General features: G+C 57.1%; 1 protein-coding gene across 26 annotated transcripts in view; it reads right to left on the bottom strand.

Annotated features, from left to right (window-relative positions):
• Nucleotides 1-1,280: 1,280 nt before the first annotated feature.
• Nucleotides 1,281-25,672, bottom strand: part of AKAP13 (A-kinase anchoring protein 13) — a 308,889-nt gene continuing 284,497 nt past the window's right edge. For 17 of the 26 annotated variants that reach the window (XM_070053466.1, XM_051835156.2, XM_051835154.2 and 14 more), the window contains 18 exons: nt 23,965-24,100; nt 22,579-22,691; nt 21,948-22,100; nt 20,967-21,214; nt 18,489-18,614; nt 18,253-18,370; nt 17,376-17,624; nt 16,254-16,330; nt 15,827-16,008; nt 15,649-15,731; nt 13,080-13,274; nt 10,986-11,147; nt 10,568-10,638; nt 10,086-10,130; nt 8,193-8,243; nt 7,279-7,728; nt 5,486-5,831; nt 1,281-4,900 (listed from right to left, as the gene is read on the bottom strand). In XM_070053466.1, the coding sequence (XP_069909567.1) occupies nt 4,851-4,900; nt 5,486-5,831; nt 7,279-7,728; nt 8,193-8,243; nt 10,086-10,130; nt 10,568-10,638; nt 10,986-11,147; nt 13,080-13,274; nt 15,649-15,731; nt 15,827-16,008; nt 16,254-16,330; nt 17,376-17,624; nt 18,253-18,370; nt 18,489-18,614; nt 20,967-21,214; nt 21,948-22,100; nt 22,579-22,691; nt 23,965-24,100 (2,855 nt within the window). In that variant the 3' untranslated portion in view covers nt 1,281-4,850. Of the gene's footprint in view, nt 4,901-5,485; nt 5,832-7,278; nt 7,729-8,192; nt 8,244-10,085; nt 10,131-10,567; nt 10,639-10,985; nt 11,148-13,079; nt 13,275-15,648; nt 15,732-15,826; nt 16,009-16,253; nt 16,331-17,375; nt 17,659-18,252; nt 18,371-18,488; nt 18,615-20,966; nt 21,215-21,947; nt 22,101-22,578; nt 22,692-23,964; nt 24,101-25,672 lie in introns of those variants that run through there. The other 9 variants (XM_070053462.1, XM_051835155.2, XM_070053464.1 and 6 more) reach the window with 3 other exon arrangements.

Below are 25,672 nucleotides of genomic sequence, written 5' to 3' on the forward strand. Positions count from 1 at the left end.
TCCATGGTCCTGGAGAGAAGGCAGACGGTGGCCCCCTGCGGACTTCCATTGCTGTGAAGGGCAGGGCTCCCGCGGCGGTGCCCCCACGCTCGGCGTTGCTGCACGTGGCGGTTTCTCCGGGGCCGGCGGGGAGGAAGGCAAGCCAGGCTGGCTGGGCAGGCGGCACAGGAGCCGGCATCTGAGGGCAGACTGGCTCATCCCCGCTCCTGGAACCTGTTAGGCAGTCGCTTCTCCCCGTGGGCGGGGCGGGTCTTCAGTAACTGGTCAAGGAAAATGCATTTTATGCAGAAACGATGTATGCACCCAAAAGTGGTGGTTTTCTTTTTTTTTTTTTTTTGGCATCAAAATAAACTTGTCCTTACTGGTTTCAACACGGTCTGAACGGGATCTAGGCCGAGGCACTGGTAAGGATCAGTGTGGAAGACTCCTGTCCGAGCCACATTCAAGTGAAGCAGGAGCGTCCCACGGGCGGTGAGGCCGGGTGCAGCCCGTGAAGGGACAGAAGGGACGCGGCGACGCGGCGGCCGGGCGGCACGCTGAGCACCGGCGAGGAGCAGTCCGGACGGCATGCCACCCAGCTGCTTCCGCTCACGCAGCTGCAACAGGAAAACGCGAGTGGAGCGCACTTGCTGTTCGACAGGCACCAAACGGCGTGCCCGGGTCGGCGCAGGCAAGAGCAGAACCTCCGATGGGAAAATCAGATTCTGCAGCTTCCCTGGACCCAGGGAGGGCAGGCTCCTGGCAGGTGGGCGAGGCGCTGGCCTTGGGGACCAGAGGACCAGATGAACAGCGTGTGTTGAGTGCATGGTGCACAGCCCACGGGCAGGCTCTGTGAGACGCAGTCCCGACGGCCCCCATGCGGCTCCCCCACGCCTGCAGGCTCCCCGTTTCTCCAGGTGGTGACGTCAGCAGGCCTCCTGCTCCTGGGCCCTCAGCTCTTCAGGCAGGGACTGGTGGCTGCTGTCACGGCGTCCAGGGTCCGGAGCGCGGTGCAGCTCTGCGAGGAAACAGTTCGCCATCTCCAGCGTGCGTTCCGTTCCTCCACACTTTACTGAAGGCGGAGGGCCCCGGGTGACGGCACTGACGTGCGCCCCGGAAACCCGAGTCCTGACTGCGCGTACGGCCCTGTGCCGGCGGGTGTGTTTCATGGTTTCCTCCTCAGGGGCGTCACGCCACAGGCCTCCACCCCCCACCCCCGTCCCGCTCCTCCCCACCCACGGCACCCTGCACCCTGGAGGGCACCTCTGCCCACGCAGATCACTCACAGTGACAATCTAGACTTCAAAGGAAGTTCATTTATTTAATTTTTTTGGGAGGGCTGGGAGGACTTCACAAGTCTGAAGCCAGTAACTAGGAAGGAAGATAAATCAAATACAGAGCCAGTATGTCATGGCAAAATTCCAGAAAACACACTGAAAAAAAGGTACAGTTCACAACTGCTCACTGTGTACATAATTACAAGTCCACGCACAACAGCTGGGCTCCGGCCTCCTTCCCTGCAATGGGACTGAGCACAGAAGCAGTGACATCTGCAGACAGCAGTGAGCACGGGGCGCGCGGTGCGTGACACAGGAGCCCACAGCTGACCCAGCCACAGGGAGGCTGACCGGCACTGTCCCGTCGGCACCCGGGACGGCCTGTGCCTCAGGTGCTGGCCAGAGGCGGAAGCGTGGGGCGGGGAAGGTCTGGGGAGCAGGGTCTGTGCTTCCTGTGGAGCACGGTGGGGGCCCCGTAAGGGCAGGTCGCCTGCTCCCGTGGTGGGGGACATGGGGCTGGGCGTGGCGAGGGGGCAGCCAGGAGCCGTAGAGCCCCCCACAAAGCTTAGGGAGATGGAGACCGTGACCTGTTGATACCTGACAGTTTAAATGAGATGAGGAAGTAAAAGATGCCTGTTTTCCCATCCATCCTTCTACCTCCCCCTCTGAAACCTGGCCAGCAGGCTCCGGACCCCCAAGCTCTAGCTGCCTAGCAGCGTTTCGCTGTGGCAGAGGAGAGGTTAAGAACCAATGCAAACCAACTCTGCCCTGTGTCAGAGGATGCGTGGGCACAGCCGACACAGGCGCGGTGCCGGGACAGCCTTGCTGCACCCTCCTTCTGGACACAGTCCCCTCACCAGGGTTGGGCTGACCTCCAGGCACAGTGGCACAGTGGCGCGGGTCCTTGGAGTGAAGCTCGGCGCCAATGCCAACGCCAAGGCCTTGGGAGGAAGGAACTAGCTAAGGGAAGAGCTTTCGAGACAAAGATTGAAACAGCACTTGTATGCACAGCAACCTCTGGCCCAGAAGGTTCCACCCTTTAAGGGAGGGAACTAAATCGAATCCCTGCACCCTATACCTCATCCTCAGATAAAGGGCCGAACACAGCCCCAAGGGGTCTCTTGAATGGGTGCTTTCTGTTCACGGAGGCCTCGGGGAGACCACGGAGGGGGAGGAAACAGCACAGGCCGGTGGTGAGTGCTGCTGCCCTGAGACACGACAAGGAAAAAGGCAGAATTGGTACCTTCCCGCAAGGCCCTCCCTGCAGACGGCGGCGAAGGCAGGCTGCGTGGTCTAAGCCTCCCCACTTCCGAGGAGACACAGGCACACACTGGACTGTCTGAGGAAGCTGGCCGCAAGGGTCACGCACGTGCACGTGTCACGGCCCTGTGGCGCCACAGGCTCCTCCTCCCGGGAGGAGCACTCCGCTCTGGAAACCGGCACCCTGGGTGGGCAGCTCCATCTGTGCGCCCAAACCCACACGACGCCAGGCACTTGGTTTCTTCAGGGAGGTGGGGAGCGGTCTCGGGATGAAATCCGGGTCCCCAGGACAGTGAGGCAGGAGGGATCGGACCCCGAGCGCTCAAGATCACAGCCAGAGCACAGCAGCAAAAATGGATCTCCTCGCGGCCAAGCTCAAAGCAGGAGGGCGAGGCCCGGCAGGGGCGCCCGTTCTCGGGGAGTGCTCTTTCTGCTCCACAGCGCTCGTTCCCTGACAAGCCAGGGCCGCTGCAGCCAGGTGGGAGTGGCAGGCTGTGGACAGCGTCCGCTGCAGACTGCAGGCCACAGGCTCGCTCACCTTGGCTCCAGACTGCCTGCCTGCGAGCCCCGGGGAGGAGCCAGGCCTTCCCGGCCAGCACAGCACTCTGCAGGGTGGGGCGAGGGGCAGAGCCACAGGGGTGACAGGCCAGTGGCCGGGTCCTGCAGCCACGGCAGGTCTTGGCTGTAACCTGGGAGTTGTATGGAGCAGTGGAGGAAGCACCAGACTGGTCGCTGTTTGGGCTTTGTAGTGGGTGCACCACGGCTCCAGCAGAAAACAGAGGGCTTGAGTTTCGAAGTCTTTCTGGGGCTGAGAATTTATTAAAGCAAAGGCATCCCACAGAGGCGGCAGGTTCCTCAAGGAAGACACTGGGACAAGGATGGCCCGAGGGTCGGGAGGGAAGGCCCGGGCACCTTCCCCAAGCCTGCGCTTCCACTGGAACCGCCAGGTCCCTGGGAAGGCGGGTGTGGGGGAGCTGGCGGCGCAGCGGCCGCCTCAGCTCAGCACTTCAGGGTTGCACACACACACATACACACACACAATAAATAAAACAAATCTAGGTTACACATTCAGAACCAGACCTCTTTCAAATAAACTGAAAGATAAATACCCCACCTGCAAGGCCAGCTTGCGCCTCACCAACCAGCACCAGGTTACAGATGGTTTTGTTTCTGTGAATGTCCAGGGCCCCGCCTCCAGGAGCAGAGCGCAGGCACCAAAGGCCATGTGGCAAGCGCAGCCTCCCGGGGCCCCAGAGACGGCACCGGATGCCAGCGAGGACAGCCCAGCACACACAGACCACGGACACAGCGGAGAAGGAAGAGGAGAAAAGACACAGGCAGCATCTGTGACAGCTCTGAGGGGTACAGCCCAATTACTAATGACGGACGTTAACTTGGAAAAATGCTTAAGAAACAGAACTTGGCCAAGGTCTCCTGACCCGGGTCGAAGTGTGTCTTGGGCCAGCTCCTTGTGTGGGCTGCAGAGGCAGCAGCCAGGCCTAGCCCTCCACCTGCACCTCCTTCTCCGCCAGTGGTCCCTGCCCGGTCCCACCAGGAGCTGCCCTGGGGGCCGCCAAGGTTTCAGAAACATTACCAGGGAGAGTGCCACTCATGGGTACTCTGTGACACCAGCAAGTGTCACACCGCAGGGAGAGCTGGTGAGGCGCCTCTCATTTTATCGGTGCCCAGAACGTGAGGGCAAACTACTTGGAAAACCATGCACTTCCTGGGGATCGTGACGACACGCCATCTTCTTTCCCCTGAGCGCCCTGAGAGAGGTCAGGGTGGGCAGATCCCGCCCTCCCCTGGTCTCACAGGGGAGGGCACAGCCTCTGAAGACCGTGGGTGAGCACCAAGTGCCATGCGCCCAGCAGCACAGCACTGCCACTCGTGCTGAGCTACAAGGGCCTAATTCGGGCACACACCGTGTGCTGTGGCATGCCCTGGGTGTCCAGGCCAACGGTCCCTGTGAGCACACAGACAGTCCAAGCTCTCTGCTCATTCACTTTGGTCATGTTCCCCCAAATAAAAGGCAGCAGGAGTTTCAGACCTCGTTTGGCAACTCGTTCAGCTCTCAGGGATCCTGGATGTGCCCAGGAGCTCACCTGCACTCTGGGGCCACCACCTTCAACAGAGGCCTGGGCGCAGCCGGCCCCACCTGTGAGTTCTGGGCACCCACAGGTCACAGACAAAGCAGGGTCTGGGCCTCTCTCCACCCTGACTCACGAGACAATCTGCTCCTCTCCCCGAGGCCCTGGGAACCCAGGACAGGCCATCCGGTGCGGGGGAGCTTGCGCACGCAGGCAGGGCAGCAGGAGGGCGGGGGGGCGGCGCTCAGCAGAAGATCTCTTCCCCCTCTGCTGATGCTTCTGACACAGGAGCTTCTGCGAGGCGAAGGCCAGGACAGAAAGATTCAGGAACAGGCCGCTCATGCCCTTCCTCCCCAGCCACACCTCCCGCAAGGCGACCCAGCTCGGGCGCAGGGCACCTGCACCTTCGGCACCCGGGACTTCCCGGCAGGCTCGGTGCGCGGGCTCTGCCCCCTCCTCACCCCGCCCCCGTTCACTCGCGCCTCAGCACCGGGACTGCTCTGCTCAGCGGGGCTGGGGGACGGAATGTGTGCTGTAGCACCCCGCGCCACCGTGAGAGCAAACCTAACAGTGAGACCCGGAGGCCTGGGTGGGGCGAGGTGAGGCAGGGCAAGGGGAGGCCCTGGCACTGCTGTGGCTCCCTGCTGTCTTACTCCAGGCTTCTGAAAGCCGCAGCACCAGATGCCCCCGCCTGGTGTCAGCTGCGGGGCTGGGCTGAGGAAGAGGGGAGGACGCGGGCGCTCTGTCTAGGCGAGTTCCGGCGCCTCTGCAGGAAAGGCGCACCTGTCTGGGGCAGGGGCGGTCTTCCCACGCGAGGCCCAGCTCTGCGATCCCCGTGGCCCGAGGGCGCCGTCCCCTCCGAGCGGAGTGGGGTCTCACCTCCCGGCTGAATGCGGCCTCCTCTGCTCTTCTTCTTCTTCTCCTTTTTCTCCTTCGGCTTCGCTAAGCCAAACAGGCGGGAGGAGGGTGTGGAGGAGGAGGAGGAGCACCCAGGGGGCAGGCTCGGCCCCTCTGGCCCTCTGTGAGTCTGGCTGGCTGAACCAAGGATGTGGAAAGTCCCCTTATCCTTATGTGTCCGGGACAGGCTGTTCCGTTTTGGGGACACGGAAAGCTCGGAGTCCAACGGCCCTGACCTGGCAGCGGCGGGTGCGGGCGGCAGAGACGATTCCTCAGGGCTGGGTAGGAAGGACGGGATCCTCATCAGCTTGCCGTGTGGACGGGAGACCTGCACGCATGCAAAGAGGCGTCAGCACCCCTGCCATCTACTCCAGGCTGAACTCCGTCCGCTGTGCTGGCTTCTGGGCACTGCACACATCTCACTGCGGGGCAGCCACAGCTCCCCGGCCGCACTGCTCTCCCCACTATGAACTATGTCTGTGAACTTCTTAAAGACACCACCTTGGGCACACTGACAACTGCATTGGGCATGAACACACAGCCGTGCTGGGGCAGCTCGGGGGAGAGCCCTTCATCATGCAACACATGGAGAGTTCCGACCTTAAGGCTGAGTTACACAGGGACGGAGGCCAAGGGGTCACAGAGGCACGTGCCGGCTGCAGGGCAGGAGGAGCTGCGCCACGCTCCCAGGCAAGGGCCAGGCCCAGCGGCCAAGCCGAATGCCGCCTTGCGGATTGGTGCCCTCCACTGGACTCCCAGCGCCTCTGCAAAAGTGAATTTTCTTTCACATTTCAAGGTCAGTGAGTCAAATGGCAACACAGCAGGGTTTTCAGGCAGCAGATGCGTGTGCAGCCGGGCTCTCCACCCGCCACAAATGCCCATGGTCCAGAATCACCATGGAATACCGCCAAAATAACCCCGGAGCCAGCGTGCCGGGGACCCGAGAGCCCTCCCACAGCAGCAGGGACAGACACCCGAGGCTGTGTCAACAGGCGGAAGGCCAACCAGAAAGGAGTGGGGCCTGAGGTCTCCACACAAGATTCCCAGCTGCACGTGCGGGCAGCAGCTGCCTCCACTGCTCTGACTGACCCCGCCCCTGCAGCATCTCAGGAAGTCGTGAACCCACGCCGTTCCCTGACCCTGGGTTCTGGGGGCTCCCTCATCCTTGTGTTTCCCCATCAGGTGACAAACTCCTTCAGGTGGGAGACTTGCCTGATTTATTTTTAGAGTTATTCATTTATTTGAAAGGCAGACAGAGCTGGTCCACTTCCCAAATACCAGCAACAGCCAGGGCCAGAGCTCCATCTGTCTCCCACGAGAGCCACATTCCACTGCCTTCCCAAGCACGTTGGCAGGAAGGGGAGAGAAAACAGAGCAGCTGGGACTCAAAGTGGCACTCCAATCCAGGATGCTGGCATGACAAGCAGGGGCTTAACCTACTCTGCCCACCACCAGCCCCCATGCCTGACTTCGGACACGGCACAAAAGTAGCAGGAGTGGAGGGCAGTCATGCCTAAGGCTGCTCTAGCCCAGGCCTAGGGGGTCAGCTCCAGGAGCCCTTTGGATCCTGGCCATACCCTCCAGCATTGCCATCCTCTTCCTCAACCTCTTGGACATGCAAAAAGCAGAAAAACACGCACTCCCCATCACTGCTGCCCTTGTGGGTGACAAAGATCCGGTACAAGCCGGCACACCTCCGCCCGCTGTCTTAGAGCACTCCCTACAGACCCTCTGCCTGTGCTGCTCGTCACCCCGGCTGGCAGGGCGCCCACTACCTGGCAGAGGTCACGCTCCACGTGGCCCTGGCCCAGCCGCCCAGCGTCCCGCCGCAGCCGCTCCTGCTCTCTCTCCAGCTGCCTCTGGGCGGCGCGCAGCTGCTCCAGGTCGCACTGGTAGGCGCCCTTCCGCTGCTGCAGGTCCTCTCGCTCCCTCTCCAGGTCCCGCTGGCCCCGCTGCACCTGCTCCTCACGCTCCGCCAGCCGAGCCTCCCGCGCCTGCAGCTCCCGCTCACGGGCCTCCCACTCCCGCTCGCGACGGCGCCGCTCTTCGGCGTGCTGGGCCTGCTGCTTCTGCAGGTTGGCCAGGTCCTGACGCTGCTTCTCCAAGCTGCGCTGCTTCTCCTGCTCCACGAGGGAGCTGGGGCGGGACGCGCCCCGCGTGAGCGGCCTCTCGCTCAGCACCAGCTTCTGGTCCTCGATGTAACTGTCCTGCTGCAGCACCACGCCCTGGGGAAACGGGAGGCGGGGGGGGGGGGACCAGCTGCAGGCACCCACAGAACGCAGAGGGCACCACGCCCTGGGGAAACACGGTGGCGGGGGGGACCAGCTGCAGGCACCCACAGAACGCAGGAAGCACCAGTCATCGCCAGAGGAGCCAGCGGCACTGCCGGGGCTGAGGGGAGTGCATGTGCTGTGCAGGGGTGTGTAGGTTCTGTGTCTGGGACAGAAGTGAGCAGAGTGTGAGGCATTCCCAGGGTCACCCTGTCCAAGTGCTACACAGAGGCATGGGGTATGCAGCCTACAAGCAGGCAGCAGCCCAGGTGCACGGGCATACCCACAGGCTGTGCCTGCAGCCCCAGGCTGTGGCCTCTGCGAGTCCTGGAAGGCCCCGGGCACCCTCCCCACCACGGAAGGCCCCACGTCCACATCAGCAACCCCGTCCGGCGGCCGGCGGCCGGCAAGGCACGTACCTGCAGGGTGCTCAGGAGCTCGTGCAGGTGAACGATGCTCTGCACCACCTGCTGCCAAGACAACACAAGGTGCGATCGGGATTCGGGCAGACCCGGGCGCCGGCAGTCCCCTGAAGAGCCCAGCAGAGCGCCGCGCGGGTGCTCTCGGCCGGGTTACTGAACAGGCAGGTGGCCGGGAGCGCGGGCCGCATTCCCGGCCACCTGGGGGAGAGCGCGCGGCGGGGCCTGCTGCAGTGTGGGCACCGTGACTGCTCTCCCGGCTCCAGCAGTGGCCCCTCGTGTGGGACTGTGGTTATTAAGTAAGGCACACCACCGCTCTCTTTTCTTTTTATAGTTCTCAACATTTTTCCAGTTTTCTTCCAAAAACATGTACTGCTTTTCTAATACCCAAAACAAGTCATTCATCAACAAAATGCAAAAACTCCATCACAACACGCCGGTCTCCTGAGAGTAGGCTCTGCCTGTCGCGAGGGTTATTCTCAGCTGCCGCGGCCCAGGGAAGCCTCGGCCATGACTGCTCCCGCCGTCTCCCTGGCCACCCTCCCCACACACCGCGGAGGCTGCTGCCACACGGGAAAGCCGACCAGCGACTGCTTTAGCCAGCAGCCTGTGTGGGCCCACGCTGAGGCCAGTGAGGGGACTCCATTAGGACACCACCCAAGTTAGACTTCAATACCAACAGCCTCCTGTGTTTTTCATTTGGGGGGGTGGGAGGCAATATTTCTTTTAATTTAAGTTCATAAGACAAAGCTCCTCAGGACCTCAAAAGCAAGATGAAAGAGAAAAGGAAGAAACACAAAGACCGCCACTGAGAATACAGCTTAGAGAGCAGGCGTTGCACGCAGTCACCCCTCTGACATGGGGATGGGTTCCCAGACGCCCAGCAGATGTCAGACACCTGATAGCACTGAGCCCCATTTCTCACGCTGGCTCCCACACATGCACACCTATGACAAAGCTGAGTTTAAAACAGGCACAGGAGCCAGTGCTGGCACAGCAGGTAAAGCTGTCGGCTGCGGTGCCCGCATCCCACGTGGGCGCCAGTTCAAGTGTCAGCCGCTCCAGTTCCCACCCAGCTAATGGCCTGGGAAAGCAGCGGAAGACGGCCCAAGTGCTGGAGGCCCTGCACCCATGTGAGTGACTTGGAAGAGACTCCTGACTTTGGCCTGGTGCACCCCTGGCTGCGGCAGCCATCTGGGGCATAACCCTGCAGAAAAACCTGTCTTTCCCTCTAACTCTTTCAAATAAATTGAAAAAACACAAAAGCTGAGGCACAGGGAGGGTGGCAAAGTAATGCAGTAGAATCCCATGATGCACCTCACTTCTCCCTCCAAAGCAGCAGCCCAGCCTTCTCTCTGGCATCTCTGCCCGGGCAGCGCCCCTGACCTTGTGTTTGGGCCACTGTCAGTTAAGTGAAGGCTGCCTTGAGCGCAGCACCGGGACAGCACAGCAGGCAGTCTGACAGCCCTGACGGTGGGGAGTGACCCCACACAGGCAGGTATACAGAAGAGGGACAGCTGCCACCTGGAATCACCCCCAGTTCATCTCCAGGGTCCACTTGTGGCTTCTGGCACCAGGTTTGTGTTACAAAAAAAGCTGCTGCGAACTCTGCTCGTGTGTCTGAGCTGGAAGACACCAGAGAGGCTGCAGGGCCCGCAGTCACAGAAAGCTGAGGACAGAGGACGCTGCCGAAGGACAGAGGGTCAGAGGTCACGGTCAGAGCAGATCTCCAAGAAGCTGGCCGGGGGCAGGCCAACAGCAAGAGTCCAGGAGACCAACAGCTGTGCGGCTCTGTGTGCCAAAGGCAGCCTGCACTCGGCTTGCAGGGCACAGAGAGGCGCAGGCGAAGGCGGGAACCTTTCAGTGAGAAGCAGCAGGTAACCAGGAGCTTACCTCCGTGTTTCTCTTCAGGGTAAACACCAGGGTAGCGTTTCCACCCTATAAAACAAGACAGTGCTTCAGAAGTGAGCACCCTGGCGCAGACACTGTATCCAGCACTCACGGTGCAGCCTCCCACTGCAGCACACCAAGACCCGAGGGGCAGCCGTTTGCTACTGCAGCCAGATACAGAGACCTGCTGGTCTGGGGCATCAAAAGCAAGTTCCTGCTGGAACCAGTTCTGCCCAGGCCACAGCACGGCTGTGAGGGCAGACACAGTGTTCTGAGCCAGACAGGCTGAGCACCAGCAGCGTGGGCTGCCTCGCTGTACTGTTCATTCTTTAAAACTGTGCTTTCCCCTGAAAATAAAGTACGACTTCATGAAAAGCAGCACGTCAGGCGTCTAAACCAAGATCACAATGGGAAAGCTCCAAGGGCTACGGATTCTGGGGGTGGGCCACGGAGGGAGCCAGGGAGCGCACACGAGGCAGGAATACCTTTTTCAGACCACTGTCTGACTCCGTTCTCCTAAGATCCTGGCCATCATCTCCCTCTTCCTTCTCACCTCCTAAACAAAAAACAGACAGACAGAGAGCTCTGTGGTTGTCCTTCCAGGCTTAGCCGCGGACGATCCGCTCCAGACCCTTTAGAGACTCGACGCCCCCGAGTCCTGCTGCTGCCCCACCTCAAGCCGGCCTGCAGGCAGCTAACTCCAGCAGGAGGAAGCAGACGCAGCTTCCGATTTGGCTCTTTGTAGCCCAGATGCCAGAGAATCTTCTGTTACAGTCAAAACCGGCCAGGCTGGGGCACACAGTGACTGCCGCGTGCGGAAGAGGGCTGGCACCCCCGGCAGAGGCCGTTCCCAGGTGTGGGGATCTGGGCTGCCCGTCCAAGACGTGGGTTCAAATCCCATACCTTTTGAAGCGTTCATCTGGTGGCTGTCAAATCCGCCGAAGGTCTCTGCTCTGCGAGGCAAGGACACAGGGCCCACGCTGCCTTCCTGCTCCACAGGGCTGCTGGCCGTCTGCCCCAGGGGGCCTCCCAGACTTCCACTCACCAAACCCTGAAGGACCTCCACTGGGAAAGAGAAAACACGCACAACTGACCTCTCCTCTCTCAAGGTGACGCGGGACACAGACGGGAAGCAGGATGACCGCCCTGCTCAGAGGAGGGTCTCAGGTACGTGTGGGTTTTAGTGGGTTCTGCTGGAAACAGATGAAACCTCTACCCCGATGCATAGATAGGGAGGCGTAGGGGGTTCCAAAAGGAACAGGGAGGCACAGCAACTGACTGGACGGAGCACGGCTTCTGGACAAGGCCCAGAGCTGCCGGAAGAGGCGTCCTGCCACGTGATGGGTGACTCCGATGCAGAGCGGTGCAAGCCCCAGCCAAGACTGTTTGCCAGGGCAGAGCTCAGAGGGGAGAAAGCGCCACACGTGAGCTGGAGGCTGGGTGCAGGGCAAACAAAACACAGGCAGGAAAGCCCACAGACCACGCTGCCTGGCCTTAGAGAACAGGACAGAAAGACAACACGCGGGAACCCTAGGAAGTCAGAAAAGCTCTCCGAACCTAAAAATTTAAGAAATTAGCATCACATAAAAACGAGCAACAGAAAAACACTGAAGTCAAATCCCACAAGTCAGACAGCTCACCCGGACAACAGGCTTGTGAAATACACAGGCTGAGCATAAAACAGGGTGACCCGGGAGACAGGAACTCAGTGGAGGGGAAGACACAGGAGGTGAAAGTGAGCACACAGTATCACTGTACAAGGAAGCTGAGCAGAGCGCGAGGACAGACAGACCCAGGCGAGAACAGCCAAGCAGGCGGCGGGTGAGAGGAGTGGCCGCACGCGAGGCAGGGGGCAGGCGGCAAGCGCCGAGGACAGACGACGCTGTCTGGGGAACCGGGGCGCGTGCGGCCAGCGCTGGGACCAGCATCGCCACACTGCAGGGCAACGCCGCTCTCCCCAAGTCTGCAAAATGTGGGCAAGGAGCAGCAGCCAGCACAGCAAGGCGCAGCTGCTACAGCTGCCTGGACGGAGTGAGCCCGCCGCGCCTGGGAAATCCACCCACAGCCAGGCGCTGCCGGCCACGCTCCCCGCCAGAGCACGCACGCCAGGGCCCGACGCCCGCAGCAGCCTATCAGGGTGAGGGCGCACGTGACCTCAGCACACAGCACCCTCAGGGGTGCCTCCGGAGCCCCCGCCAGACAGCAAGCTCCACGCACCGTGCTGACACAGGGGTGCTGCCTAGGCCAGCTGAGCGCTGGGCACTAGTACACGCACTTGGGAGAGAAGACTCAGGCCTGGTGGAGAGAGAGCACGGGGCAGACGTGCTGCTCCCTCCAGGAGGCAGCACCCGAGGACCCTGTCTGGGAGCAGCGGCCCTGCCACAACAGTTCGGCAAAGGCGCTGCACTGGGCAAGTGTGAGACCAGGCAGAAATGGAGGGGCTCTGGAGGCGCGATCACAAGAAATGCTACAGAAAGAGGATGCGGGGCGGGGCGTGTGTTGACTCAAACGTCTGCTGTGAAACATGGGAGCCGCTGAGCAGCAGTGTCTGGGAACAGGAGCCGAGGCCATGGGACCTTGAAGCGGGTCACTACGCACAGCAGCATGAGGCCTGCTCCCTCTGCAGGGGCAGGTGGGGGGGCGGGGTGGAGGGGTCTTAGGACCACGTTGTATGGAGGCCCACCGGCAACAACTGCTACTGCAGGATATCTGTTTTCTCTAACAGACGGGGCGCCGTCAGTGACTGGGACGTCCGAGTCCCACCCCACGGAGCCCGGGTGTGAGCTCCAGCCCCGACCCTGCGTCCAGCTAATGGCAACTGGCAGCAGGCGACGGCTCAAGGGGCTGGGCTCCTGCTAACCACAGGGGAGACCTGGACTGAGACCTGGGCTCCTGGCTTCATTCGTTTGGAGACTGAATGAGTTTCTCGGGGAGTAACAAAGAACAGAGTATGCGCTGGCAGGTGGCTGCACACGGCCCCTGGTGCACGCCGCTTACCCTCGCTCATCGCGCTTCTCATGAGCGGTCCTCCTTTGAGAGCCTCCTGCGTGCTGGCGCGGAAGAGGGCTCTGGGGCTGTGAGCAGGGGAGCAGTCCTCGGGCAGCGGAGCGCTGCACTCCGCCAGGTCCCGGAAAATCGCCTCCTTCTCCTCCAGGAGCAGCAGGATCTGCTGGTCCTTCTGCCGCAGCTGCTCTGCAGGGAGGAGAGAGGCTGCGTCGGACAGGAGACCGGGACGCGCGCGCCCCCTTGTGGGGACTTGAGGAAAGCGGCAGTACCTGCCCCTCCTCAGGAGGGTGGAAGACTAAGTTAGGCGACATCTGCCAGTCACCACCATCCTGATTCTAGAATTAATCACGTGGTTAAGGAGTAGTCCCTCTGAAGACACATGGTTTTCTCCCTAATAAGAATTGTGAAACCACTCGGCCTCTGGCAGGCACTGCAGTCCCCGACCCAGGTAGTGCTCAGCCCACTGCTCACTTCCTGCTGCGGCCACCACCCTACAGCCGCCCAGCCCAAGGCCACACCTCCAGGGCCTCCTTCCCTCTTTCTGCAGATCTGCCACCCACAGGAGCACCCAGCAGCCTCCTCCTCTGCCACCCCTCTGCCACCCCTGCCTTGCACTGTCCCGGGAGGGTGGGTGTGTCTCGACTGCTTCCTGTGTGCTGACAATCACAGTGAGTGCCCCCGTCCCCGCGGCCCTCTCTGCAGAGTACCACGGTCAGTGGCCATCTCCACAGAGACCCTTCCACTTGTGGTCTCTCCCTCATCGGCAACTCTCCCCTCCCACCCCCAGCTAACTGGGAGGTCTGGGAGAGCGGCTCAGCTCTGTCCCTCCACCCACACTCAGCTGACCAGGCTTGCTTGTTTTCCAATATTTATTTATTTTCTAATTTTTAAAAATTATTTATTCTTTTTTTCTTTTAAAGTTTTTAAAGATTTATTCATTTTATTTTTATTTGTTTGAGAGGTAGTGTTACAGAGAGGGAGCAACAGAGAGAGAGGTCTTCCATTTGCTGGTTCACTCCCCAAATGGCTGCAATGGCCAGGGCTGGGCCAGGAAGAAGCCAGGAGCCAGGAGCTTTTTCCAGGTCTCCCACACAGGTGCAGGGGTTCAAGTACTTGGGCCATCTTCCACTGCTTTCAGGCCATAAGCAGAATGCTGGATTGGAAGAGGAGTACCCCCAAACTGGCACCCATACAGGATGCCAGGGCCATAGGCAGAGGCTTAGCTTACTACGCCACAGTGGCAGGCCCTAAAGATTTATTTTATTTATTCGAAAAGCAGAGTTACAGAGAGAGAGGGAAGGAGGTCTCCCGTCTGCTGGCCTTCTCCCCAAATGGCCGCAATGGCTGGGGCTGTGGCAGGCTGAAACCAGGGCCTAGAGCTTCCTCCGGGTCTCCCACGTGAGTGGCAGGGGCTCCAGCACTTGGGCCATCTTCCGCTGCTTTCCCAGGTACATTAGCAGGGAGCTGGATCAGAAGTGGAACAGCTGGGACTCGAACTGGCACCGTATGGATGCAGGTGTTGTAGGCGGTGGCTTCACTCGCTACACAACAGTGGTCCCAAGCTGCCCAGGTTTTGATGACCCTGTCCTTCACTACCCCCGCCTCCTCTCTAGCTCAGGCCTCACCCAACCCAATCTAGGAGTTGTCCCATTGGTGTGTCCATTTTCAGCGTGCCAACTAAAAAGAAAAATCAATCCCTTCAGCTGAAGCACCCATCATGGCTGACACCATCGCCGCCTGGCAGGTGCATTGAGTCCCTCTTAGTCTGCACCCAGCTCTCCTTCTTGTGTGGACAGCTAAGTTCCTTCTGAGGCAGTTCACGCCCCAGCCTCCCCAGGAGGCAGGATGGGCGGCTCCCACATGTACAACACGTGCAGTGCTCTAATGAACCACTTTGTGGCCTGTCACTTATGTCTGTCTCCGTTTCATGAGTGTGCGTTTCCAAAGGCAAGGTCAGCACCTAGCAGCACCCTAGCCAGGGGTCAAACAAAAGTTCACAGGAGGATGTGATTCGGCTCCGCAGTGTGACACAATGCTCTCTGTGCAGCTCCAGGGACCAGCAAAACTCCTGGGGGGGAGCCGTTGACTCCAGGCCTTGCTGCTACCCGAGCACAGGCCTTACCCCGGAATGTTCAAAACCACTGGGAGGCCACACTGTTGTAAGACAGAGCGCGGATTCCGCTCAGCGTGTATGACCCCGGTCTGCTTGGTCTCACGGTCCTCAGTGCCCTCACCCGTACAGTGGGGCCAGACTCCCCGGCCAGCAGGGCTCCTAGCAAGGCTACCCAAGAAACAGTGTCAAACAGGGTACAAGTCTGTCTCCAAGCCCCCCGCCCCAGCTCACTGATGAACACGTGTGAAACAGATCCACTGAGAATTCTCACCCTCAAATTCTGTTCTTCCTTCTTGTGTGGATTTTAGAAGCGCCCATGATTTTGCAAAACATCCGGTGACGCTGACACTGAGACGGGAGAATCGGTGCCCCTGGGAGTGTCTCAGTCTCCTGTGCCCTCGAGATGGCCGCGATGGGGGCCCAGAACCACCCACCCCACCTGCTAACCTTTCAACTCCCGGGCTCTGGTGTCCAACATTCGCTTTTCCTCCTCATTCTCACTGGGGATTCCTTCGTCTTCATCTCTGTTCCTAAGACACAAACACAGGACACGACTCAGACACCAACCTTCAGTCACCGTCCACTGTGACGGGGACAGGGCGGCGCGGAGGCCGGGCGGGCTCACAGGGTGTTGATGGTGTCCTGAATGGTGCGGATCCAGCTGTTCCTTTCCTCTTTGGAGCCGGCGTGGACCTCCACCATCTCTGGGTCCTTCACCCCCATGCTGATGAGGAACAAGCCCTTCTCCTCATGCGCCACTTCCCTCACGATCAGCTTCTTTAAGGAGATCACCGTCGATTTCTGGTCCTGAAAGGCGGGGACAGGGGAAGTCCATCGCACACAAACGCAGCGCCTGCCTCTTAAGGAGGTCGGCGATGTGGGTAAGACCAGATGCTCTCAAAAGCATGTGGTTCAAAGACCAACGGCAGCTGCTGTGATGGAGAGAGGTGTCTCCCGATTCCATCCACAGAGCTCGCGCTGCAGCGACAGCCAGAGCTGAAGTCCACGCCCGCCCAGACGCTGAGACTCAGCAGGGCAGTGACTCTGCTTACCAGTGACGCGAAGATGTACTTCTGGTCTTTCTCTTGAAGGAAAACCAGAATGTCAGTGAGCAGGACGGCCTGGACCTCTGCGAAGTGGAAATGGGGAGGGAAGAGAACGGTGACTACTGGCAGCTGAAGACTGCAGAGGGCTTCTACCTCCGGGGCACACCCCGAGACTGCAGCTGCCCAGGGCAGAGAATCCCAGCTCGGCAGGAGTCAGTCAGGTGCATTGGCAGGGTGCTAGATTGTAGGTGGAGCAGCTAGGGCTCGAACTGGTGCCCACATGGGATGCTGGCGCTGCAATTCAGGGCCCAGCAGCGCCAACCCCATGAGGCAAGGTTTTCAGAATACTGTGAAGGGGCTGCTGCTGTGGCGTAGTGGGTAAAGCTGCCACCTGCAGTGCCGGCATCCCATATGTGCACCTGTTTGAGTCCTGGCGGCTCCATTTCCAATCCAGCTCTCTGCTATGGCCTGGGAAAGCAGTAGAAGATGGCCCAAGTCCTTGGCCCCTGCACCTGCGTGGGAGACCTGGAAGAAGCTCCTGGCTTCAGACTGGCGCAGCTCCAGCCACGTGGCCATCTGGGGAGTGAACCAGCAGAGGGAAGACCTCTCTCTCTCTCTCTCTCTGCCTCTCAAATAAATAAATAAATCTTTAAAAAAAATACTTTGAGACTTCACTGTATCTTCATTTCATTTATAAGCTACCGCAAACCAATCCATTTGGATATCAGATTAAAACCACCAGAGGGGGCGGACGCTGCGGTGTAGTGGGTAAGCTGCTGCCCGCAGTACTGGCATCCCACACAGGGGCTGGTTCTAGTCACAACTGTTCCACTTCTCATACAGCTCCCTGCTGACGCATCTGGGAGAACAGTGGAAGACAGTTCAAGGGCTTGGGCCCCTGCACCCACGCAAGAGGCTCAGAAGCAGCTCCTGGCTCCTGGCTTCAGCCTGGCCCAGCCTTGGCTGTTGCAGCCATTTGGGGAGCGAACCAGCGGACGGAAGACCTCTCTCTCTCTCTGTGACACTAGAAGTACTGTTGCTTCCGGGTGATGTCTGGGTGGCTACTGCGGGAAAGGCACTGCCGAATCCCCCACCAACGCACAGGCCCGGGGGCGAAGGGCGCCTCACCTTTCAGCCGGCCAGCGGAGCTCTTGAGAGAGACGATCCCGTCCCGCACGAGCTGCTTGCGTTTCAGGTCCTCCTTGGCGAACATCTGACCGCTACTCATCCTCATGATCGACTTGCTGTCCGTCTTGGTGTAGAACTCACTGAGCCGTGCCTTCTTTTCGTAACTCGCCACTTTGCTGTCCACAGCCCCGATCACCTCTTTCACCAGGCTCAGGCACTGGGTGAGGGCTTCTTGCTCTGCCTCGTTGTCTTGCAGCAAAGGATAATTCTGTCGTTAGTGGCTCTTGCCGACGAGGGGAGAGGGAGCCGGGTCAGCCTCCTGCTCCTGCCGCCACGCCCTCTGTGGTTCCACAACCACAGGAGAGCCAGGAGCTGGAGGCCACGTGCCTATCCCTCGTGCCATCCTAAACCTCATTCTCAAGACAGAAGTTTCTAGTGCCATGGACAACACTGAGTATGAGCTAAGTTTCACAATGAAAGGACCCACTGATTTTTAGGGAGGGAGAGCAGTAGAGAGCCAGCAGTTGTTTTACCTGATCTTTACAGAACTGCCTATAAGCCAGCACTGGCAAGAGAGAGAGGAATCAGTTAATGCTGACGCACTGAGCGGTGGCAGCAGTTCCAGCCCTCACAGGGAGAACCGGTCACCAGACTCCCAGGGGAGCCGACAGCGTTTCCTTTCCCTCTTGCTGCTGTCCGCCCTCACCCCAGTGACAAAACATTCCACAATTTTACTCAAGAAAACTGTTTTTAGGATCAGACAGAGGATTCTCTTTTAGACCCAGTATGAAGTAGCTCCCCCACACGGGCTCCGGCACTGCTGAGCACCTGGGAAGAGACCACTGGCTGATGAGACAGCGATCGAAAGCAGACTCACCTCTGGTACACTGCAGTATTCTTTGGAATAAAACTGGGTACTTGGTGATCCGCTGGGTTACGAGCAGTATGCACTCGGGGATTCCAAGCCTCCTTACTACCGAGCTGCTCATCTTCTTCTGCAAGACAGCAAATGAGTCATCAGGAACCACGCAAGGCAGAGGCTACGGCTAAGATGGACAGTGAGTGATGACTGCTCGTGACAATGATGGACAGGTTCACGGTTCACATCAGTACCTTCACAAAGGTCTGAAAGCGTTTCTCCTTGGTGTAGAGGTCTTTGAAGTAGTTCACAGACTGGTTGTGCTGCCCACAAAACTTGCCATAGGTCTTCTTCAAGCGTTGTGCATTCTCACCGGAAAACTGCAGAGAGAACACAGCGTTTACTCCAACACATACAAAGTCCCGGTCTATCTGTAAAAGCCTGCAGTGCTGATCCGTCAGTTCCTTCCACAGCAGCTCTGCACAACTGCCCAGCACTCCCACAGATATGTGTCCACCTACACCCATGACACACACGTGTTCACAGCACTATCATTTATAGCAGCCCCCAAGTGAAAATCTCTCATGGACAAGTAAAATATGGTATTATCCACACAATGGAGTATTATTCGGCCATAAAAAATAAAGTACCAACACATGCTATAATTATGATGAATGGAAGCATTATGTTAAAGAAAATAATCATGCATTCTGCATTATTTCATTTGTACATGATGTCCAGGAAGGGCAAATCAGCAGAGTGCCACAGGAAGAGCTGGTGGTTGCCTAGACCAGGAGAGCACAGGGGTGGGTATGAAGGATGAGTGACGCCTGCAGGTGCTTCCTGTAAGTGATGAAAATGCCCCCAACCACTGCTTGATGGCTGCACGACGGTGAATATACACACAAAAAATTAACTGTGCACTTTAAATGAGTAGACTGCACGACATATCAACTATACCTCAAGAAAACGGTCACATATATTTGATAAACAAAACTCATAGAAATATCCATGTCTAGCATATACAGAACAAAATCTACCCTCATCTCCATTCGTTACAAACACATTAGCAAGTTTCTCAAGGAATAGTTTTAAAAATACGATCCGGGTCAAAGTTAGACATCAAACAGCCATCCGTGGGGACAGCAGCAGGGTCAGCCACCGACTGAGACACAGGCATCCCATATCTACCAGAGGGCTGGTTCGAGTCTCGGCTGCTCCACTTCCAACCCAGCTAACGTTGCAGCTGGGAAAGCACGGGAACACAGCCCACGTTCTCAGACCCCTGCAACCCATGCAGGAGACCTGGATGCAATTCCTGGCTCCGGACTTCAGCCTGGCAACAGACCTGGCCAGCCACTCAGGAATGAAACAGACGGAAAATCTTTCTCTCTCTTGCTCTCTACCACTCTGCCTTTCAGATAAATAAATCTTAAAAGAACAGAAAGCAAACCAAAGAAACAGCCATTATTACCCACGATTTGTTCACTTCCTTCATGCAGCAGGCCTAATAACCCGGCATGGCCCTTCAATCATTTTCAAATGCTCACAGTCTCCACAGTCCCCTGAAGTTAGGCCCATTTGCAGGCAAATCACGGAGTTTCTCTGTCCACAGGATCCCTGCTCAGCATTTACAATTTCCATGCACTAAAAATGCAAGCCGATCCGAGCTGAAGAATGTGGGAAACGAGCAGCAGAGGGAGTGCAGGTTCTCTGCCTGTGCCTACAGCAAGTGCCTGAAAAGGCCAATCTGGGACACCGTGGTGCTGAGGCTCAAGTCAGCTAGCAACCAAGACCTTGCTGGAGAACTTGCACAAAACAGGGCCTTAAGTCCAGGCAGAAAAGTGGGGCAGAACGCACCGGGATGGCCGAGTGGTCAAGGCGCTGGACTTCAGCGAAGTGGGGCAGAAAGGCGGAAATGCAGAATGTCTGGGTCAGAGGCCGTTTAGGGAGGAAAGATACTCGTTCGTAGGTTCCACGTTGGGTCCTGGCTGCCTGCTCCAGATCCCTGTGTCAGACACTATCCACAGGGCATCTCTATTCCCTTCTTACCAGGGAACAGGGGACCTGCACACGAAGTGCAGGCTGCTCCAAATTCTGTAGCTCCTCCTGGCCCTTAATTACTGCATTCTCAGCAAACAGCTGAACCAATGATGTACATGCTGCTGCATGAATGACGTGAGGTGGATGGGCTCAGGGACACAAGAGAAGCACCAAGTGCCCGATCATCTGACAAACACTCCAGCAATCACGCTTGTGCTTCAAGGAGCAGAGACCTGCTGATGGGAAAATACCAAGCCACAGGCCCGACTTACAACCCTCTGCCTGTCAGGGTGCCATGAACAGTGTCTTTTTGTTTTTAAGAATATCCTTAAAAGAAACATTAAAAGCTGTCTACACATCTGAACGTATCAAAATAATTTGCAGCAGAATTTTTTGGGAGTGAGATTGAACCCACAGCATCCCTTGATGAGATTACCAACATTAACAGTCTGTCAGGGTGTCTTCAGTTTCCGGAGGCGGGGGCAGTTCAAGGCCTCCAGCAGGCACTTTCTGGTTCCCTGAACTGGCCGTCACTGCTTACCTGCCCCATGGATTAGGACTCTGTGGAAACACTTCTCAGTGGCACCAGGAGAAAGCTACATTCTTCAGAAAAGGAAATGCCGGGGCAGCAGGCCTACGTGGACACCGACGGGGCTGCCCTCCGCTCCTGCGCCCGCGTGCATTCTCACCTGATTGACAAGCACGTCCCCTATCCTCTGGATGAGAAAGTTCTCACTCTGGTCCACCACAGACTCCTTCTTCCGCTCCAGGATCTTCTGAAAGAACTGGCTGTGGATAGTGATGAGCTCGTCCAAACAGGGGAACAGCTTGTCCACCATCTGCTGTTCGAAGTGCAGCTCCGCCACCAGGCCGCGGCTGTACACGTCACTCATGATCTTGAGGGTGCGGAGGTGATGGAACTCTGTCTGCATCAGCTCTGCGAGGACAGCAAAGACCGGGATGACCTGGCCGAGGGCGACCTGGCCGAGGACTTTCCCTCGGAGATCACCTGTGGCACTCCCAGGTGAGTTCAGAGCCCGACTAAGCTTTCAAACTGGGTCAAAAGCTGTTTCGCCCCCTCTGAGTATTCTCATTTCACACCCTGTGTGTCACACAACCCAACCCTGCACTGTGAGGACAGAGCACTGTTTTCAATCTTCTGCGCATTTATTGGTACAGCAAACAGTGAGGCAAAGCGGAACACAGGGTGCACTCCAGACCACATTCTCGCATCTTAGTTTTTAAAACACATCTTTAAGATGTCATCTGCAGGGGACGGGGCTGTGGAACAGTGGGTTAAAACCTGGGGCTGCAGGGCCAGCATCCTGTATGGGTGCCAGTTTGAGTCCTAGCTGCTGCACTTCCAATCTAGCTCTCTGCTAATGTGCCTGAGGAGTCAGTGGAGGACGGCCCAACTCCTTGAGCCCCTGCACTCATGTGGGAGACCCGGAAGAAGCTCCTGGTTCCTGGCTTCGGATCGGCTCAGCTCTGGCCACTGAAGTCATCTGGAGAGTGAACCAATGGACAGAAGACACCTCTCTCTCTCTCTCTCTCTCTTTCAGATAAATAAAATAAATCTATTTTTTTTAAAGTCATCTGCTCAAAAACTGATTTCCCACAGCCCAGACAATGCAACCCTAGTGCAGGCGGAGTGAAACGAAGACTCTCACCATAGATCACTTCCTGCCGTTTGATCACATCTTTCTTCTGCTGTCTCAGAAACTTGCTGTCCACAATCCGACTCCAGGACTCAGCTTCCAGCTGTCTGGAATCAATCTCAAAGTCCCCCATCAGTTGTCCTTCGTTCATATCCGTACCTACTCCTCCAAACATCAGAAAACCAGAGTTAGAGCGCCGGAGTCTGCGGTGCGGCGAAGCCTGTGCCGGCCGTCTCAGCAGAGTGGCTTCGGCGGCGCACACCTTGCACATATATAGGGCGGTCCCAGAAAGCACATTCTCAAACCGCTGGCGTCAACGCCCCGTTGGTGGTGACGCACTATTCAAGACTTTGCTTGGGAGCGATAAACATCATACACACGGCACATGAAGAAGACATGATTCCTGTTTAAGTAGGACTGCGCCCTGTTTAAGAGAGGAGGCCGACAAACGCGCCAAGAATGCTCATATCAAATGTGTGCACAAGTCCAGGAGGGAAAAGGCTGTGCACCCACATGAAAGCCGGGACACCCTTCAGTGCACAGCTGACAATCGGGCAATGACTGCCAACTCATTGTACAGCCGGGTGGCTCAGAGAAGCAGGCTCTGCAGAGGCATCGAATCGGGGTCCCATCTCCCTCTTACCCTCATCGGTGAGTGACTCTGTGGACTCCGTGACTTTGCTGATTTTGTTTAGTGAGTCTGTTGAATGGGACAGGAACTTCCAGGTGTTGGACATGCTCTCGTCATTGCCAACTCTAGGGACAAGAAGCAGTAAAGACAGTCAACTGCATCCAGCAAGCCATGGTCTACGTTGCTAAGAGCACACACAAGTCACTCAAGTCCCCGCTGGCTGCGAGTACCACAGACTTAAGGACAAACTACTTCTGCCAGGTACACAGCAGCGGGCCACGCCGCCACGGCCAACTCAAGCCTTCTGAGCCTTTTTTAAAAATGACAAGCAGCAAGAACAATCTTGCCTGAAATCATTATCCATTTCTTTGCTTAAAATTTCTTGCCTAACTGTACTTCCACCTTCCCGCCTCCCCCATTTCCTGAAATAACTAGACTTATAATAAGCTGTATTATTATAATAAGTACAAGCTTATAGTACTTCCATAATACTTATAATAAGTTAATTATTATAACACTCGTAATAAGCTATATTCTTTGACTTTCTCAATTCCACTCATTAGCCAGCCCAGGAAGCACCCGGTAAATGTCTCGTATGACACAAAGGCCAGTAAGAATCACTTAAAACTTCAAATTTTATTGAGGATCAACTTGTCAAAGTCATAATGCAAATACACTTTGATACTGTCACAACTTTGAAAGAGGCTTTGGGAGATAATGAAAATACAAAGACAAAATAAAAATACCTGAAGCATTTTTTTAAGGAGGAGGAAACATTAGCCAGGCACAGAGGTTAGGAAATACAGACAAAAGGAGACTGCATCCTTTTGTTAAATCTTTCCTCCAACCTAGGTTAAGAGACATGCAAGAGATGTTTGAGTCCTGCATTTGCCATGACTACCTCCCAGGAGGCCAGACATCTGACCCCAAACAGCCAGCAACACCGTACTCAGCCCCGAGCTCACCTCTGACCCAGGCCTCAACAGCCAGGGCCACAGCAACTTTCGTAGAGGCTTAGAGGAACCGGGTGCGAACCAATGACTGACTGAGAGCCCAAACTCACCCCCGTGACACTGACTTCTGAGTTCAGAGCCAAAGATGGAGAACAGTTCAAAAGAAATGAAACACCACCAGTACATCTGAACAACAGGAAAGCCTGACAGCTCAAAATGAAGAAGTCGCAAGGAAGAAACATTCGGACTTTTTAACTATTTTTCCCTCTTCTTATTTAGATCTAAAAATCTTTGCAGAAAGTAGGTTCTTTAAAGCAGGGCTAATGATGCAACCTGGCCCGAGAATGGTTTCCAGAGTCACGACGGTGCCCCTACACAAACCCCTGTTCCGCCCCCGCCCCCAGCCGTGACCGCTCCCTCCGAGTGAGCAGTCTGTGTCACCTACCCCGTGATGTTCTGTATGGAGACACTCTTGGAGAGAGAGACGCTCTGCTGGGACCGTCTCTGGGCAAACACGGGGGCAGCGGCGGTTTCCTCGGCGAGGAGGACTGCAGATCGAGGGCGCTCCTTGGGCTGTGAGGCTGCGGGGAACAGAGCAGGCCCGCCGGAGCATCACTCACCTGTGCCGGCCGGCAGACGCCAGACACTAGCAGCACCCTCCCAGAGAGGCTTTCCCCGGGAGGGCAAAGCTGCACAAAACCTCTCCGGAGGACAGGTAGCAGCAACTGCTGACACGGAGCATACCTGCACTCTTTGACCCAGTAATTCCACTTTTAGAACCAATTTATTCTGTAGGATTTGCTGGTATATGTATGAGATGATGTATGCCTTCAATTATTTAATACAACATCGTTGGTTAAAACAAGGGAAACAACACAATGGAGTACCAAGAAAGGAAGACACTCTCCATGGACTGACAAACTCTCCTCCAACACACATTAAGGGTAAAACACCACCATGGGACAGGACAGACGACGTAACAGGCAGTCCTTTGTGCATAAAAATATTAAAAATCCAGACTGGGGGCCGGCACTGTGGTGTAGCAGGTAAAGCCGCCGCCTGCAGTGCCCATATCCCGTATGGGTGCTAATTCAAGACCCGGCTGCTCCACTTCCAATCCAGCTCTCTGCTGTGGCCTGGGAAAGCAGCAGCAGATGGCCCAGACCTTCTCCCACGTGGAAGACCTGAAAGAAGCTCCTGGTTCCTGGCTTCAGAGCAGCGCAGCTCCGGCAATTGCGGCCACTCGGGGAGTGAACCAATGGATAGAAGACCTCCCCACCCCCACCCCCACCCCCCCGCCTTTCCTCGCTCTGTAACTCTTTCAAATACATAAATAAATCTTTAAAAAAATCCAGATTGGCATCCATTTAATCTGGGAAGATACACAGAAAACTCAGAAGTGTGGTGCCTTATGCTATGAGATGGGCACTACACAGCGGGCAAGGGGGCAGGTGGAAACAGGAAAGCAGCTTCCAGGGCAGCAGGAGCCCTGGCGACAGAGGCCAGCACTCTGTGGGACCAGGCAGTGCCAAACCTCCCAAGCACCCATCACAAAGGCCAGCACCGTGGGCCCAGGGTGGGATCCCTTTCTGACAGGTTCCTCAACTGACTTGGCACAGATTTCCAGCAACTCTTTTCGTTTACAAGTATGAAAAATACGACACAGCAATTTGTTCTTGTACTGCGTGTTTCTCCTTAACACGATCAAAGAGGAACTGGAGCTCCAATGTGGCCACCTTGGCACTTGAGTGACAAATTATTTTCCCTGGCGACTGAGCTCCTGCCCCAGACAAGCTGTAGGAAGTAAGGCTGTGTGGCAGCCACGACTTCACAGCATTTCAGGATGTTCTGACTTAATAAGCATTATTATAATCAGTAGTTTCCAATTCAAATTATATTTAAAAGACGGTGATAAAACACCAGAAACAGGGTACACGGCCAGACCCCGGCTGCAGGAAGTCCATGGCCTATGACGGCCTGCCACGGGGGCTGCACAGGTTGCAGGTGTTTGCAAGGGAGGGGGGACAGCAGACGCCGTCTCCTGGGAGAGAGGCCGGTTCTTGAAGCATGGTGAGGATGTGAGCAGGTCAGAGGGGAGACACATTCTGAGGGGGACTGCAGGGGGAAGGCAGAGCAGTTCCCCAGGCTGAAGG

Source organism: Oryctolagus cuniculus, chromosome 12 (assembly GCF_964237555.1).
Source record: "Oryctolagus cuniculus chromosome 12, mOryCun1.1, whole genome shotgun sequence".
NCBI lineage: Eukaryota > Metazoa > Chordata > Mammalia > Lagomorpha > Leporidae > Oryctolagus > Oryctolagus cuniculus.